The sequence below is a fragment of the Rutidosis leptorrhynchoides genome, unplaced genomic scaffold (assembly GCF_046630445.1).
Source record: "Rutidosis leptorrhynchoides isolate AG116_Rl617_1_P2 unplaced genomic scaffold, CSIRO_AGI_Rlap_v1 contig141, whole genome shotgun sequence".
In the NCBI taxonomy this organism is placed as follows: Eukaryota; Viridiplantae; Streptophyta; class Magnoliopsida; order Asterales; family Asteraceae; genus Rutidosis; species Rutidosis leptorrhynchoides.
In genome coordinates, this window is record NW_027266394.1 from 76,809 (window position 1) to 94,239 (window position 17,431).

General features: G+C 33.0%; 2 protein-coding genes and 1 pseudogene across 2 annotated transcripts; 1 reads left to right on the forward strand and 2 right to left on the reverse strand.

Annotated features, from left to right (window-relative positions):
* Positions 1–2,523: 2,523 nt before the first annotated feature.
* Positions 2,524–2,967, reverse strand: LOC139881322 (uncharacterized). The gene has a single exon (XM_071865817.1). The coding sequence runs from the start codon at positions 2,965–2,967 to the stop codon at positions 2,524–2,526; it is 444 nt and encodes a 147-aa protein (XP_071721918.1).
* A 1,608-nt stretch (positions 2,968–4,575) lies between these two features.
* On the reverse strand, positions 4,576–7,286 carry LOC139881323 (probable hexosyltransferase MUCI70). The gene is made up of 9 exons (XM_071865818.1): positions 7,001–7,286; positions 6,663–6,803; positions 6,261–6,474; positions 6,024–6,133; positions 5,731–5,930; positions 5,497–5,600; positions 5,143–5,330; positions 4,851–5,050; positions 4,576–4,764 (listed from the first exon to the last, which is right to left on the reverse strand). Exons 1-9 carry the CDS (start codon positions 7,284–7,286, stop codon positions 4,576–4,578), a joined length of 1,632 nt encoding a protein of 543 aa, XP_071721919.1.
* An 8,705-nt stretch (positions 7,287–15,991) lies between these two features.
* LOC139881324 (probable serine/threonine-protein kinase At1g54610) lies at positions 15,992–17,276 on the forward strand (annotated as a pseudogene).
* Positions 17,277–17,431: the final 155 nt, after the last annotated feature.

The window sequence follows — 17,431 nt, forward strand, 5'->3', positions numbered from 1 at the left end:
TTCATCTTTGATGTGAGAGTGAAGACTCTAGTGTTATGTTCCTGTAATTCCATGTTTGATGGCCATGTTTATGTCCTCTAGTCATGTGTGATGAAATGAAAATTTACTTAGTATACATCTCTCTGAACTCAGGCTTCTCTGTTTTTCTCATGATAAGAGTAATGAATCCTTGCGTGTATAAATATGAAAAGGTTCAGCAAAGTTTTCTCACAACTAACATGAATCATATGCTCGAGATGAAAAGAAAAATACAAGTGGAAGATCAAGTATAAATCTCGATTAATCATAAATATGCAAGAAGAGGTAAAAATCAATGAGTTTTGTACCCGCAGATGCCAGACAAAAGTATACATCAATTCTTAGGTTATTATTTGATCTTAATATTGCCAAGTATACCAATCTATGTTCAAAAAATGGTCACACTTAAACAACTCAATTCTACCGATTATATCTTTAAACGTTAAAGCCCTCAGCACGAAGGCATATACGATGAGCCTCGATCCACTTTGCACAAGCTTCTTCACCATGCTCCACGATGCACTCATCTCTAAGCTTTTTAGTCTCAGGGCACGCACAGCAAATCTTTTTCTTCGGCTTCGACTCAGGAGCTGGCGTTATTGTCGGCGAGTCATGGGTTTGCTCCGACAGGGACGAAGCTCCAGCAGAAGAAGCATTCCCGCCCATTTCTACACTTGTGGTCGTCGGTGATGCATGACTTTGCTCAGATCCTGATGAAGCTATTGGAGAAGAAGCATTCCCACCCATTTCCACTTGTCTCACAAGTATGCTAGAATTTAGATAGCTGAAAATAGAAGAGTATTGAATCAGAAAGAAATATAAACATACTGTAATTTGCAAGCGTTGGCCTCTAGAACCAAAATCATGATCATTGGCAGGACATGTATTAAGGCAATAGTGAACCCTAGAGAAATATCTTCGGGAGTAAGTTTGCTTCCTGGGCAAATAAATTTTAGATAACCTCTCTGGCCATCTACGTCTAACTGTTTAAGCCACGAGTACAATTTACAGATAAAATTCAGGACAGTAGACCAGGGTCGAAAATTATGCCATCCTTGTTAGTTGTTTCAGGGATAAGGTCAGGGATGAGGGACCTATTTAGAGAATACTAACTAATGTCAGTAACACAACTCTTAAACAAACAATCAACAAAGTAAAACCAAAACTACTGCAATGAATCGGTCTTGCATATAAAATAAAGTCAAGATTACAATTGCAGTATGTGAGATTCCATTAGACAAAAGAAAGAATAAAGGCAAGAACAACAACAGAGTAGGAACGATAAGCAAGCAGTTAACTCATGAAAAACTATTCACTGGCACTGATCACCATTGATTCAAGACAATATAAGTCCACACTCAAATCGTTAAGAAATATACTAAAAGCAGGCCCTATGAGAATCAGAGCTCGAGACGGAACGAACCACTCAGTTCATATCGTGTCCAGAACCTATGGTAATTATCACGAACACTTGGTGGGTGTGTGTACCCTAACCATTCTGAAACCATCTAATAACGATTAAGGCCAAAGCATATTCACGAATTGAAAGACATCCATTAACAGAATCAACTCCTTTTCTGCTCTATTCATATTACTCAATCAACTGAAGAAAAATCGATTTTTTTTTATTTATAATCATAAATATTAGTAGTCGGAAAAGAACTCACCTTTGATCTTTTGGTCCTATGCAGATGCAATTAGGGATTCGATTGTACAAGAACTAGAAACTTCCTTGACTGGTCGAGGAGCTCTCAGGCTTAGCTTCCAGAAGTCAGGTCAGGTCAGGTCGGGTCGGGTAGACTTACATTCGGGTCAACACGGTTTGTCGTCCAATTATGTACATGTATTTTTGTAGCGCCGTCATTAAAGTTCTACGGCCCGAAATGGGCCGGGCCTATAAACATCTGTTACCTTTTCCTGGACTGACTGGCTAACAGTTGGGCTTCATTGCTATAATCTCACCCTTTTTTTTAAGCTCATTGCTAAATTCTCATCAAATTGGATTTTAACTTTGTAAAAAAAAAAGAAAATTATCTCAAATTAACTTCAAATGAGTTTATACACAGATCTTTTTAATTTATTTTCTGATGTAAAAAAGAAAAGATTTTTTTTGTCAAAGTACTACTTCCATCCCGAATTAATTTGCATAATAAAAAAGAATTAATAAGAGATGGAAGGAGTATAAGACTACTTTCACTTTTACTCTTAGGAGTGATGGCGAATAGGCGATTGTATGACGAGTAGAGATAAAGTTACTGTCGGAACTCGGAAATAAGATTTTTGGTGTAATGGAGAAACATATGAGGAAACTTAAAATTGATGAACCAATTGAAACTTTACGAACAATTTGTACGTGAATTCTGACCAAAAAAAAAAAAAAACAATGGCTTCAGCTTAAACAATCCGAACTTTAGATCCCATTTTCATCTTCAATACGTGTGAAGCCGGTGCTAGATAATCTCGACAAGATGAATTTAAATGGAGCATTTTGCAGAATGAGCTTTTTCAGTCATACTTCTCTCTCCATGAGTAAACAAGGAAGAAAACCCAAGAGAGTGCCAATAAAATATCTCCAACAATCTGTCTAGGCCAATCATGAGCAAGATCTTCAACTTTCCTTTGAAAGTAAAACCTCCACACAGCCATTGAAACATGAAGGATCATACAACCTTTAGCAAACAAGCTTTGGAAATCTTTGTTCTTCACAAATGCTACCATCAACAAAAGGAAACCAATACAAAACAGTAACAACCCAGAGAATGAATCTGATGTTTTGATCAATAGCTGATCATGAGCTGTTGAGCCTTGAAGTTTCGTTCCTGTTTCGATTCCATGGACAAAGATTGAGATCTCCTTTGTGTAGAACATCATTGAAATCCCACAAGTCAAAGCTATTGATGAATGGAGAATGCATATAAGAATAAACCCTGACGATGAATCTGAGCTCATCTTATCAAAAACAATTCTTGATTTCCAGATTCAAAATTCAATCTTTAACTGAAAGCCCACATAAAACCCTAATTTTTAACAGTTGAACAAAAACCCGAAATCCATTCTAACAGATAGAGATAAAGATCCAAACTTTATTGAGCTTGTAACGGATTTGCATTAATGATGAGTGGTGATTGATTTAGAAACCATTAATTAACAATACCATTGATTTTGATTTGGTTTTGGAGGAGCTTGAAGATGGAGCTAAGAGATTGGCTCCCATGACCATGAGTATGATATCTCTTTCTGCTGATTGCTAGCTCGCTAGTCTGCCAGTGCCAGGCAACTATATGAAAAACTCTTACTAGTATTTAAAAAGGTTTGACGGCTCATTATCACATGAAGTAAATAAAAATAAAATATTTATTATCTTATTGGCTATCTGTAATTCTTACAGTAGTACTATCATTGACTGGTCTTCCAGTCTCTGTTTCAATTCTTTCGGGCAGCCATCAGCCAATCACGGGCGTGTACAAAACATTGCAAACTTCCAATTCTGAACGCTAATTGGCAGCGCCATGGGCCACTTTCTAGAAAAACCCGACTTGTACTGAAAATCCTAATAGGTTTTAAGTTAAGAGCCATAGTAGATTGATTACAGTCAATTTTTAATCCAAAGTCAGAATCTTGCTTGTCTAATTATGACGATTATATTAGTTTAGTCGTTAAGCTCTCGAATTCAAATTAGAACGATCCATTCGTTTCTTACAATCAAACTTAATTAAGGATGTTTTGCAAAAACTACCGCCAGTCAGGTTTCAAATCAGAAAAATCAAAATTGATACTAACTCAGTGTCCCTAATTAGTTGCCATTTTTTCTATATAATTGTCTTAGTAACGAGTGATTAGGGACCGAGGGAGTATAATTTCCCACTCCATTTTACCAATGATTTGTCAAATATAAATAAATACAAGTAGGATGGTAGCCATCAATGAAATCCTATCTTATTATAAAATAAAAAAAAAAAAAAAAAAAAAGGAACCCTATCTTACAGCTGTTGTTGTCTTAGCTTTCTTTTGATAGTAAATTCTGTATGGCGAGCAACTACTCATGTCTGCTGATAAAAGAAACACAGTGAACACTTGTAGTAAATTACAATTAAAGGCAGAATACTACAATAATATATGTCACTCTGATCCAACCAAAGCATAAATTCAAACATCCAGACTGGATTCAATGATGTCTGTTGGGATTTTCCAGTGAAGCATTGTGTCGGAAACAAAAAACATATGGTGGCCGCAGGCACGAGGAAAACTACAGGAGCCCGCTTCACAACAAGTTATTGACATTTGATATATTGATTCAAGGATAACGTGAATCTCAAGGAAACAGAAGGGAAAAAAAAAAAAGGATGGATGCAGGTACAAGGCAAAATTACAGAAGCTCGCATGAACCTGTGTGATCTAAAGAATTTACAAATGAAAGAATAGTGTTCAACGAATTAAAAACAAAAAAGAATACAAAATTTTGCTTTGATTTGAAGTTCCTCTTTTTGTCAATTTCAGTAATCCTAACTTCTAACTAATCTTTTTAAATGGTGTATGTATGTTTATTACCGTTTAAAATTAAATGCTGTTGTTGTCGTTGCTACCAGCAGAAACCTTACGGTGACGCCTAGATCTCCTCCTCTCTCTACGATGTCTTAAACTACCCCTCTTCCCTGAATTCCTCAAAACGGTCAAAGCTGGTGGCAGTTCCCGGGTTCGAGGAGCAACCGGGGTTGGCATGTGATCCAATAAATCTTTATGGTATGCCTGTAAAACATCAATATTGAACGTCAAATGAAAAAAGAAAACAATGGAGTAAAAAAGTTTACAAAGCTTCTTTGTTGATTTAGTACCTGTATCACAAAATTACGCCTTTCACAATCCAAAAACATGTTGATGTTCCAATTAACTTTTGCCATTATTTTGTCCCTGACTGTTGAAAAGCTTAACTGATCCCTTGAAGTGAATCTATCAACTTCATTGAACCATAGGCAGGTAAACAGATTGGTGATGGGAGTGTGTTCTTTTATAAGGACACAACCTTCAGGGACATCTGCAAAAACAGAATTTAAGACCTTGTAATCAGCCAATGAAAATTTTATAATTAGATAGAGATATATCACACATACACAATCATTCACCTACCGCTTGTTATTGGAAGCTTAGCCTCAGAATATGGTGTTAAGCCCTCATTTATGTAAAAATCAATCTGTGCATCGATTGAAGAGTTGTCGTACTTCCCAGCAGCTTTATTAGCTATAGCTTCATCAAACATACTAAAGCGTTTATAGTGTCTGGAGATGGCGAAATTAGCATTTTCCCGCCACAAGAACCTAAAGAGATGCATGATTTAGTTTACCACATGATGAATATTAATCTTGAATGATGACCGACTAAAGTAGAATTATGAAACAGGCAGTCAATAAAAGTACAACCTTTGTACCGATTTAGCTTTAGGAAACCTAAAGCATGCTAACATAAAAAGAAAATGAGATGTACCTCTCAAGAATTTGATATGGATCCACAACAAGCTTGAGCTTTCCATCAATCCAAATCGAATATCTAATGTTAGGGAAGATCCTATGCAATAGAAGCTTTGGGATCTGCCACATATACATGCTGGATAAATAACATTGACAATTACAATTTCAAGAGAATCTGACCTTTAACATCCAAGGTACAAATATGTAAACCCAGGAAATTAGCAAATAACCCAAACAAAAGCTAACTGACCTTTCCATTCCGTCTTGGATCATTGTATGGGACATTCCGGACCACAATAATTCTCCACAAACCAACTCTCTTGGTGTCATCCAAGACACTAGAATTCTTCAAATACGCTTCTGTCGTTTCATCAATAAACATATAGAAATGAACATTTTTCTTGGCTATTTCACTGATGTTCTCGGGTTGTTGTATTAAGTCATAGTTACCTGAAAAGAAAAAGGTATAAGCTGAAAAGAAATTTGGAAAAAAATAAATAAAAAGAAAATCTCCATATTATGTCTGATGCCAAGGGAATGTACCGAATATGGCAGATGCAACAATAATGTCACGGGGCTGCTCCAACTCCAACAAGTCGGCGTCATCAATATCAAATCCAGTTTGATTACCAGGTTTACTTCCATTGACAAATCTATCAAATGAGATATATGCAAACAAGTAATTGACCAGGAAAAAAAAAAGTTGGTTCTACAATGGTGCTAAAAAAAGAAAAAAGTAATAAGGGAAATACTACAGGGAATGGGTTCAGTTGAACCTACCCACAATGGACTGTCATGGACTCCTTTATATCATAAGAATCACTCCTTTGTTTCAAAGTAGGATACCCACCAAAATCAGAACCTGCATGCGGCTCATTTCTCTGTGGATTTTCATCATACGCATAGGTCAACTGACGAAGCACGGAAGATTCTGACGGGAAGGCTGGCATAGAAGCTATAGCCTGCTCTGGAGAGATGTAACATACTGGACATGCTGATAAACAAGTGAACAAAAACAAAATTAATAAGTATTACATTTAGAGGCCATGTTAAAGAGATGGACAATTATTCAATCACAACGATCTTGAGGGTAAATATTCCTTTTAGTAACATTAAACCACAATATCACATATCAGAGCAAGTATAAAAGTGATCAATGAGTTTGACAAAAACAGAACTTACGTCGAGGCCCAGGTCGTCTATTCTCTGGTGGAGGAGGAGGAGGAAATGCAAAATATTTGCATGGATGGTCCGACAGATTCATAGCTATTTGTATCAACGAAGATTGGTCCAAGGGAGGCAGGATTGCACTTCTTTCCTGCTCTGTAAAAGAACGATAAGCCGGTTATCCTCATCCAGTAAAACTTAGTGGTATTTTATTACTAAATCCAAGTCTAATAGAAGGTGTCTGAACTTTGATTTCTGGTTGAATATTTCAAATGGTACTTTCTGGCAAGCACAATCAAGCAATAAGGCTATCATCTTAAAATACCAACAAACAAATAGCCAAGACAACTGACCTTTGGTGACAAGGAGTGAGCCCAAGGTAAAGATCACGAATGCAAGAAGAAACAAAAGCAGCATAGAAATCCTGGCGCGGCCTAAAAGCCTGCAACAGAAGATTGGGAGACCTTTCTCTTTGTCCCTTGGATTTGGAATCAGCATCTTTGAAGACGGTCTTTTCGAAAGAAATGGTGACTTGGCAAGACCAATGTTGCTGTTGATGACAATGTTATTGTGTAATTGTTGCAGAGATCCATAACTTGGCGTACGGAGAGCAACTGACAATGACCCTCCTCCAGTCATTTTATCCGAAAAATTAATAATAATCCTTCAGTAATTTCTATTATTCTCATCGCCTCCCATTTATGTGTGCCCTTCATCAACGCTGAATGCTGATTCCGATGAATTCCAGAACATTCAAGATCATAACTTTCTCAAAATTTAACAATCACCCACTTATTCCCCAAGATTATGAATCAAGAATGCAACAGCAACGAGCCCCTCAATCTACAAAGATAAAGAATACCTCCCCTCCTTCCTCGACCACCAAGATCTCAACACTATCGCAATAACAAAAGCTAAATAGTCAGAAATCACTAGCCAGAATTGGGAACCCCTGTTGAAAGTTGGAAACCAGACCCGAATAAGATCTCGCATTTACATTGTAGTGTATTATCTACGCAACCCAATTGAAAGGGATCGGCTTGGGAACCCCATTGAAAACGATTCTAAATTAGTCGCATGCTAAATAAAGAAAGAAAAACCAAAAATTCAACTCACCTTAGCAATGCATTGCAACATGAACATGCACTGTGATTGAGAATATGCGTCTTCTTGATCAATGATTAGATGAATAGACAGCGACATAGACAGAAAAAGAGAGGGACGTCATGATCAGAGAGCTAGAAGAGAGATGGTGTGAAAAATAAAATTTTGAGTGTTCGTTCTATCAAATGCCTCATTTTAATGTTCGTTACATTGTTCGTTAGTTTTTTTTTTTTGGTCAATTTGTTTTCTTTAAAATACTTTCACGAATTATTTATTCCATTTTATTATTACATGAAAAAAGAAGGAGGAATTTTTGTTAGATTCCATATAGAGAAAAAAAATAAATAATAGGAGTACTACATTAATATTACTAGTAATATTCTTTTAACGCAGTATTTATTTATTTTTTATGCAATGATTTTGAATTATATAAGAAAATAGTGGTGTCCAACTCTAATAATTTTAAAAATTATATTTTTTAATAATCGACCTCTCGACTTCCAAAATCCACTCCAATAATCATTGTCTACAGTTTTCAGAAAATGTCTTTAATTTTATTTATATGACACACATTTTTTAAAATTTTTTGATGTTATTATATGGAGTTAAATATTAAAACCTTTAAATATAATATTGTAATCTCTTTTTCTATCAAAATTATTCAAATCCTCCTCTTTCAAAAATATAATCTATTATTACATCCATTAACTAAAAAAATATAAAATATCTTTACTAATAATATTAAAATATCAAAAATATCTTTCTTATAATAATATAAAATCTTAAAATTGTTTCAAGTCAGTTCTAGTTCGTAAAAATTTTGATCCTTACATGAACCAATGTCATACACTTCAAATCTCAGATTAAGGCCGATTCATCATCGATTCAAGACGATTCAAATTTAAGGATAAAATACTAAAATACTTTTAGTTTAAACATATAAAAAATATTTAAATATCAAACTTAAATCAATAAAAATATTAAGTATAAATTTGAACCGGTCTTGAACCGATATTGAATCAGCCTAAAACCGGATTTGAACCGCATGTCACTTGTTAATGTAAGGTTCGAAATTTTTACGAACCAGAACCGCCCTGGAACAACCTTAAAATCTAGTTTATTAAATCGATCCGAAACTGCTTAAGAACCGGTCTATGGTCGAGTTATTGAAAACATAACCTGAGCCCATGGGCGGATCCCTTTGTAAGTGAGTATGGTCATATAAAAAAAATTCTTCAATTCTAGTATAGTTTTTGTCAAAATGATCTCATAATTTGAGAAAATTGACCCCATAATCCTAAACTTTTTAAAATTTATGTAAATGACACCATAACCTTCACGGTCTCGACTCCGCCCTTGCCTGAGTCGTCGATTTATGACCGAATCATTGACGACATAAAAGATTTTATATTATTATAAGAAGAATATTTTTGATATTTTAATATTATTAGCAAATATATTTTAGATTATTTGAGTTAATGGGCATAATAATATATTATATTATTGAATGAGGAGGGCTAATTTTGATAGAAAAAGAGATGTAATTTTATAATATATTTAACATGAGGGAGATTTTAATATTTTATTTAATTATATGACACACAATTTTTTTTTATTTTTTTATTTTATGACACACAGTTTAACAACGTAAAATGGGATTATTACATATTTGCTACTTGAACTATGCAATCTTACACTTTCCGGTTAGAGAAGTGAATAAATAAAGTGAATCGATAGTAAAGTGTGTATATTGTTTCTCCTAGAGATCAAAGTTGGGTATAAAACTGGGCCATTCTGGCCATTAGGCCCAAAATTGAGAAGCAGTACGCCATGTAACATGGGCTGATTATGGCCAACTGTATCAGTATTCTTCCTCTCTCTTTTTTTTTTTAATCGTCGCAAATCGGGCTGGAAACAAGTAAAACCAAATCGATCTAAATCTCAATTGATTATAACCGATCAATCAATACTCAAAGATTTTTAATTTTTTTTAAATCAATCATTGATAATGGTCTCTCAAATCCAGAAATACCAATTGAAAAGACGATATTCCATCGAAATCGACTTATTTTGACCAAAATCAAACAGAAAGTATGAAAAAACCAATTTCGTTTCGAAACTGACTGGAGATCGTAAAATCAAACTGATCGATACCTGTTTCTTTTTCCCAATTAGTGATCCACAAAATAAAAATGCAATCCAACAAACAAGAAGCCGCGATTTACTCTGAAATCTCAATTTCTCCCATGTGTATGTGTTTATGACAATGAAGGTAACTCTATATTTTGTCTGCCCCTCCCAACCATAAATTCTCTGTTCGTACTACCACATTCTAACTTATAGTAGTATTAAATAAATGTCAAATTCAACTGCATATATAATATGGGGGTATTTTATTTTGCAATTTATTATTTATGCTACAAGTAGGTGGACCCGTCCGTTAGACGAAAAATTCGTGTCTATAAAAATTAATAATTTAAATATATCATATAAAATTATTATAATAATTATTTATATTAAATATTTTTAAATATATATCAAATATATATCAAAAGAAAATTATTTTAACTTTATATCAATTATAATTATTTTGATTTTATTTTAAAATCTACAATTCTATTAGAATTAAAAATTTATTTTGTTTTCAAAAATAATAAACATAGCAAAAAAAAGTCACATGTCAAGATTTATTTTGATAATAAAATTTATAATTGCATCTAATCAATTTAGTTGTTCCTATTATTTAAAAAATAAGATATGCCTTTTAGTTAGGAATAGGAGAAAAAAAAACTTATTTTTATTAAGAATAATAGTTTTACAAAAATTGAAAAAAATAATATATATTATAATTTTATTAGGAACCTTTTTAAAAAATAATATGTCCGTTTGAATAGGAAAAAAAAATATGTGCGTTTTAATTAGGAATAGAAGAAAATAATATAACGGATTTTAATCAGGAAAAATTGTTTTATAAAAAAATTAGAAAAAAAAATATAGTTTATTATAATTTTATGAGGAATAATTTTTTAAATAATGGATGAAAAAATTCATGTGACAAATTTAATTAGCTAATAAAAAAACTACATGTCAAAACTAATTCGGCAATAAAAGATATATATATATGCCTATTTTAATTAGGAAGAATGAAAATATGTTTCGGAGGGAATAAGTTTTTAATTAAGAATAAAATTATTATATTAGAAAAAATTAATTGGTAGAATTTTATTAGTAATCATTATGTTATTATTATTATTGTGTTTTAATTTTCTAATAATTAAAATAGGAAAAAAATAATATCATTGATTTAAAATTGTAACTTGAAACCTAATTAACTAAAGTTTTAAAATATATGTACTAAAATATTATTCGTTAATAAAACGTTATATATTGAATGTTGATTTAATAATAAAATTTATAATTGAATTTGTAATTGAATTTACAATTGAAACAAATTTAAAATTTAAAATCTCGTCATTATCTATGAGATACCCAAAAAATTTTAGAATCTCAAGTAAATTGGTTGTTCTTTAATCATCCGCATCAAAAAAAGGATGTTCTTTAATCACGTAGAATAAATGTATGTCTATAATAATAATATTATTATTATTATTTAAGTTTTTATGTACCAGTAGAGTTCAACAACAAGAACAAAAAATAAACAATAGATTGAAAGCGTAGGAACATAGTCCCAAATGAAAACATACCTAAAACATGCATTCGGTGAACTAGACGTGTTTCCAACACTTAACTATGAAGTGAAGATATCCCAATTTGATGTGAGTGTAACAACAAATATAATTGCTATTATTTTTCCGTCTCTAATTATTTGTCATTTTCTTAAATTAAAATAATACATGATATATACAACTTCTTTTTCTTTTTTTTAGGATCTTACAACTTCTTTTTCATGAAATATATTGATATATAAATGAATGTAATATAAATTTTATATATATACTATATATTCTTAGCAAAATTCATTCGAACCTATAACTTCTAAGAAAGAGAATGAGAACGAATGTATTAATCATTTGATCATATCGTTAATTCGCTGAATATGGTATATTATTAATTAATCACATAAATAATCAACGTACTTATGAATGTTGTTAACCTCGATATCTTTTGAGAAGGAATTAAAATACAGTGGCCGAGAAAGAAAAAACACCATGCGACAGTTCGCAATTGAACAATTAAAATTGTGGGGCTAAGAGGTGGTCCGTTATGTCAGCCCAGCTACTTTGGCTATGTTGTCAATCTTTTTGGTCCATAACATAACATGACTCAAATATATTTCTCGAAACATAATATAAACTTTTAAATAATTCGGGATAAGGACAATCCATTCAAGTAATAAAAATAAATAAATTAGTTTTCTGATTCAGAATTGAACGTCCAAGGACTCCAACCACAAGTAATAGTATGGGGGTTATCATTTTAGAATGTCCGAATTAACAATGTGAGAATCAAAATCATTATTACTATCTTCGTACCGAATAGACAATATTTTATATTTTTAAATTCATATTAATAATTATGTATCTAATGAACTCACTATATTTATGAATTTAAACGAATTTAAAAATATATAACATCATATATTTTTATGTAGAAGGAGTATTATTTATTGATTCAAACTCGAAACAATTCTAAATTTTATCAACTTCAAAAACAAACAAAAAAAATCTAAATTTTGTATTCAATAACACCATTTTTTTTTATGAATAGAGGATTTACACTTCTGAATAAAGGATTGCTGTAGCTAAAATCCAAAAGAGAGAGTTTCTGGTCATGAGAAGTTTTTGCTAAATGTTGAATTATACGGAGACATAAGATATATAAAATATAATAATGGCGCCAAATTAAGTGGACCAATTAAGAGTAAGTCATGCACCTAATTAACTTAATTTAAAATTACATAATAAAAACCTTAATTTAAAATTGATTTTAGCTTAATGGGGGCCCCAAATACTTGTTTCTTTGTCCCCAAGAGGAAGGACAAGACACTATCTTTAAATTTCATATATGCATGAACTATTTTTGGATTAATTATGAAAAAGTATATATATAAAAATATATTTTATGCTAGGGAGATATAGATGGACAACATGCAGTAGCTTGAGTAGATGATATTAACAAAATATCATAATCAATAATAATTAATATATTCGTAATTTTTAATCAGATATCTCGAATTTGAATCTTGAAAACAATAAATTATATCTTAAAAAATATATATTTCTTAATGATGGACTTGATTCAAATCATCTGTACCACTTTAAAAATCTATGATCTCGTCAAACCAAATATCTTAATTTTACAAACAATTCGGTTCAATTCGATGGATTGAAAATTTCACAAAGATTATATTTTTTTCCCTATCTTGTATGAGCTCTCCCAGGTGTTTAAGCCAGGGGGATATTTCCCAAGTAAGGAAGATTCTTACAAGAGACCCAGGTAAGACTTAAGAGAGTAAACTGTAAAATGCTCACGATTGGCCAGGAAGCCAAACATAGCAAGAAACGAACATGACATATCAGGTAAAAACTCTAATCAAAAGCAGCACATGTTTCTCAATTAAATTTACTCTTTTAATATTTTATACTATCTCCGTAATGTTTTGGGTTTTTATGGTATGATATAATTAATCAAATGTATTATAAGTATTTTTGTAAAAAGAAAAAAATTCTCAAATTTCTATAAATTGAACAAAACATCATATCTATCCTATATATTTAATAAGTTACACAATATCATTAAAATTCAAACATCATCTATTGTGAAACGAATGAAGTAATCAATAAGGCATCATAATTAATTTTCTAAGAAAATAAATAAATTAATTAATAAAATAACGTGAAAGGTTATTCCATGCATGAATGAGTATTCTCCGAGTCAACTCACGACAGAGTTTCCAAGCTGAAGTCGGAATTAAAGCATCAAAGACCCGATGTTTGCCTCCACCACATCGCAAACAAAATTTGAACCGTTTTTTCTTTTCACGGGTTGGTCAACGAACAGGTCAAAGTCCATGTGTCATTCTATCGCCACGTGTTGCTTTAAGATTTCTCCACATGTCGTTGTGATCACCATGTGTCACTAAATGGTCCCCATATAATGTAATATTTCCACCCGTCACCTTTTCATTCGTCCACATCAGTACAAATGTCGCAATATAGTAATCGACCCGCTATGTTATGGGTCGAATTATATTAAACAAGTCTTGAAGGTTTGAAAGCTGCTACCTCTCTCGGCCTGCATGATATTGTAATTGAATCTGATGCTCAGGTTGTCGTTAAAGCTGTTTATAGCCAAACCATTTGTTTCCTATCTTGCTGTAGTATAGTTGAAGATATTAGGGAATTTTTGTCAAATTTTGTAAATGGTAGGCTGAATTTTGTAAGGAGAGTGGGCAACATCCTTATTATACAAACTCTAAAAATAATTGGCAAGGAGGTATCCTCTCTCATCTTTGTAACATCGCTTTACGCGACATTGATAAATGGAATCTAATGCTGATTAACCTAAAAAAAGGTCTTGAACAGATTTTTGACCCGTCCATTTTTGATTCGGGTCTGGATCAACCCGGACGTTTTACCATGTCTCCAACTGATTCACTGCCACATTGGGAAATCAATGAATCAAAAGGAAAATTGAGTGGGGAAAAAATTTATGGAAAGATTGATCCTTTTTAGTTTTACTCTTCTCCTATCAACATGGACTAAAAAGTAGTAATACCTTTGCTATTGATTTTTGAGAAAAGTTTGGTACTTTTTCTTTTGGATTAAGAAGTTGTGTGAATTCACTAACTATGATGCAATGGATAAAGTATGGTCATATTCCTCACAAATTAGGAAAAAAGAGGTCAAAGTAATACTACTACTACTACTACTATATTGTCAATTTGAATGGGTCCCTTTTCTTGTAGACAAGAAAGTTGTACATCATGCCTAACTTCCATTCTCTATTTACTTATGTAACCTGCAAGTAGTAATCACATGCTTTTGTCTTGTTTTATTTCTTTCCAAACGAGTTTTTAAATTTTTTTCCTAACTAAAATTAGTTTTGTTCATGCAGTTCTAAATATTATGCTTTAATATAATATATTTATTTTTACGAAACTTCAATAAATTCATGGTTGCATGTCCAAATAACTTTAGGAGATTATATATATTCATATTTATTTAGTAAAAAGAAAGTAGGAAAATTCCACTATTATAATTAAATAAAAAATTAAAAGAGCGCGTGACATTTAACATTATGAACGAAATAAAGTTGTCTTTTTTAGAACTTAATAACTACTGCTACTGCTACTGCTGTGTATTTATTTATTTATTATCTCTCTAAATTGAAAGCTGCATTAACATCAAATAAAATAAAATTGAAAGCTGCAATTATAAATTGGAGTATTTTCTAATTATATCTCCTTTAATTTTTATGCCATCAATTGTTATTGTATTCGTTTACCTACTGTCAAAAAAAATATTTAATTTTGTTCATGTTCGTCTTCCGGTGGAAATGAACTTTTTACAAAAGAATCTCTGTGCCCAGATCCATATCTAGTTTTCTCTCTCTCTCTCTCTCTCACACACACATCTCCACTAATCTCTCTCTCTAGGGTTTGAAAGTTTCAGCCTTTTACTTGCCAATTTAACAGCAGCAGAGCAGTGACCTTTTTTTCTCTCCATCTCTCAATATCAAGCTGCCATTTTTCAAGTAAGAATTTCACTTCTGTGTTGACTATAACCCACTCCAATTGGTACTTTCCGGCTATGGTTTACATCGGCTTGTGCTAAAATTGGGGGATTTGGGGTTAGACTTGTTGCTTCTCATAATCAAGGTACTATTTGAGCTATGATTGTTTGAAGATTCTGTCAGATTATCCGTTCCAGAGGGATTTGGGCTCTATTGTTATTGTGAGTTTTGCAGAGTTAATTGGTCATTTGATTTTGACTATGCTGACCGAGCTCCAAGTGCATAAGTATGGTGCCTAGTGTAAATTTTGAGGATTTGGTGCATTAAGCGAATAAAGCTATTTTCTTTTGCTGTTATTATTTTGCAGCTTCGTTCTTCAATTAATACACTACATTGGTTTTTAGACTTTAGTTAAGCTTATTGATTTTTATGGATCTTTCGCATGGTGTGATTTTCCCACAATTTGGGTGAACTAGTATTGTGAGAATGCAGCATTTGAGCGGTAGCTCTTGATTTTCAAGGAGGATTTTTGTTGTTGGAACACGATGGGTTGTGTCTGTGGCAAGCCTTCTGCTATTGAAGACAGCAAGGAAAGTCCAAGAGAGCGGCTTTCAAATAAGGCTCCGTCCGATTTGCGCGTGTCTAGGGGGACATCATCTTCTAGGAGAGAGGAATCATATAGATCAAAAGATCGGTATGAGAGTAATGATGGGAGAGTAATGCTGATTGATAAGCATGTAAATGGGTCCGCTCGACTTCAAGGTGAGAATGTTGAACGAAAGAGAGAGAGGACAGAGTACGCCATTATGCAACATCCAGGAATAGGTAGCATTCCGAAAGCAACAGAAGGTGAGCAGGTGGCTGCCGGCTGGCCGACTTGGCTGGCTGCAGTAGCTGGAGAAGCCATAAGAGGATGGTTGCCTCGCCGAGCTGATTCATTGAGAAGCTCGATAAGGTAAGGTTCATTCTTGATTTAGTTGTCTAGTTTCTCCACACCGATAATCTGTAGATCAGCAAACTCTTGAGAAATTACTAATCTAGAATAACTCTGGAATTTGTTGCATTGAACGTTTCCATTTTTAGTTGGTGCCATATAGTATTTGCCAATGAAACTTTTCATTACAACCTTAGTTCTGGTAGTTGTCAGTTAAATGCCCTAGTGCTTGACCTGAGTGTTTGACCCTTCACATGTGATCATTTCTGGTTCTTTGAACACTGTTGAATCGTGGATATCTAGCACTACCATTGCATTCATGGGAGCATCAGTAGTTATTGTTTGGAGGCCAATTGTACCTCACTTTGTTCTGTCACTTTCTACTGAAGTGATGTTGAAGTTGATTGATGCACCTTCCTTCACCCTCAGGTTGTTGGAAACATTAGAAAGAACCCTGAAGCAACTAGTTAGAAAGTCCAAGTAGCAGTTAATTAATGTTCAATGCATAGGTTAATAGTTGATGTCTAGATGTGTGCTTGGAGAATTTGGTCTATAACTTGCTACTTGCTAGGGTGGAACTGAGATTGATGAATACTCGTTATTTTTTGCAGATTGGCCAGGGAACATATAGCAATGTTTATAGGGCTCGTGACCTTGATCAAAGGAAAATTGTTGCATTGAAAAAAGTTAGGTTTGATAATCTGGAGCCTGAAAGTGTTCGTTTCATGGCAAGAGAAATTCACATTCTTCGTAGACTTGACCATCCAAATGTAATAAAATTGGAAGGTCTTGTTACCTCCAGAATGTCTTGCAGCTTGTATCTTGTCTTTGAGTATATGGAGCATGATTTGGCCGGGCTTGCTGCTAACCCTGCTCTGAAGTTCTCGGAATCACAGGTAATATGAAGTAATAACTGTTTTGTGAACTTGTTTGGTTCCATCACTCATAAATACTGAATTTTTCTTTATGAATAAATGAGTATCCTGTTCATTATATAATTCCATGGTACAGTTTTGACTTTATGACCTTTTCGTTTGAGTTGGAGCTCTTA

What these genes read in the sequence shown, in the direction of transcription:
- LOC139881322 (XM_071865817.1), bottom strand. Translation starts at nt 2,967, where the DNA reads ATGAGCTCAGATTCATCGTCAGGGTTTATTCTTATATGCATTCTCCAT.
- LOC139881323 (XM_071865818.1), bottom strand. Translation starts at nt 7,286, where the DNA reads ATGACTGGAGGAGGGTCATTGTCAGTTGCTCTCCGTACGCCAAGTTAT. An exon ending in TAGACGACCTGGGCCTCGAC is followed by an intron (nt 6,475 to 6,662) that starts GTAAGTTCTGTT and finishes CTTGTTTATCAG; the next exon opens with CATGTCCAGTATGTTACATC. An exon ending in CCATATCAAATTCTTGAGAG is followed by an intron (nt 5,331 to 5,496) that starts GTACATCTCATT and finishes GCATCTCTTTAG; the next exon opens with GTTCTTGTGGCGGGAAAATG.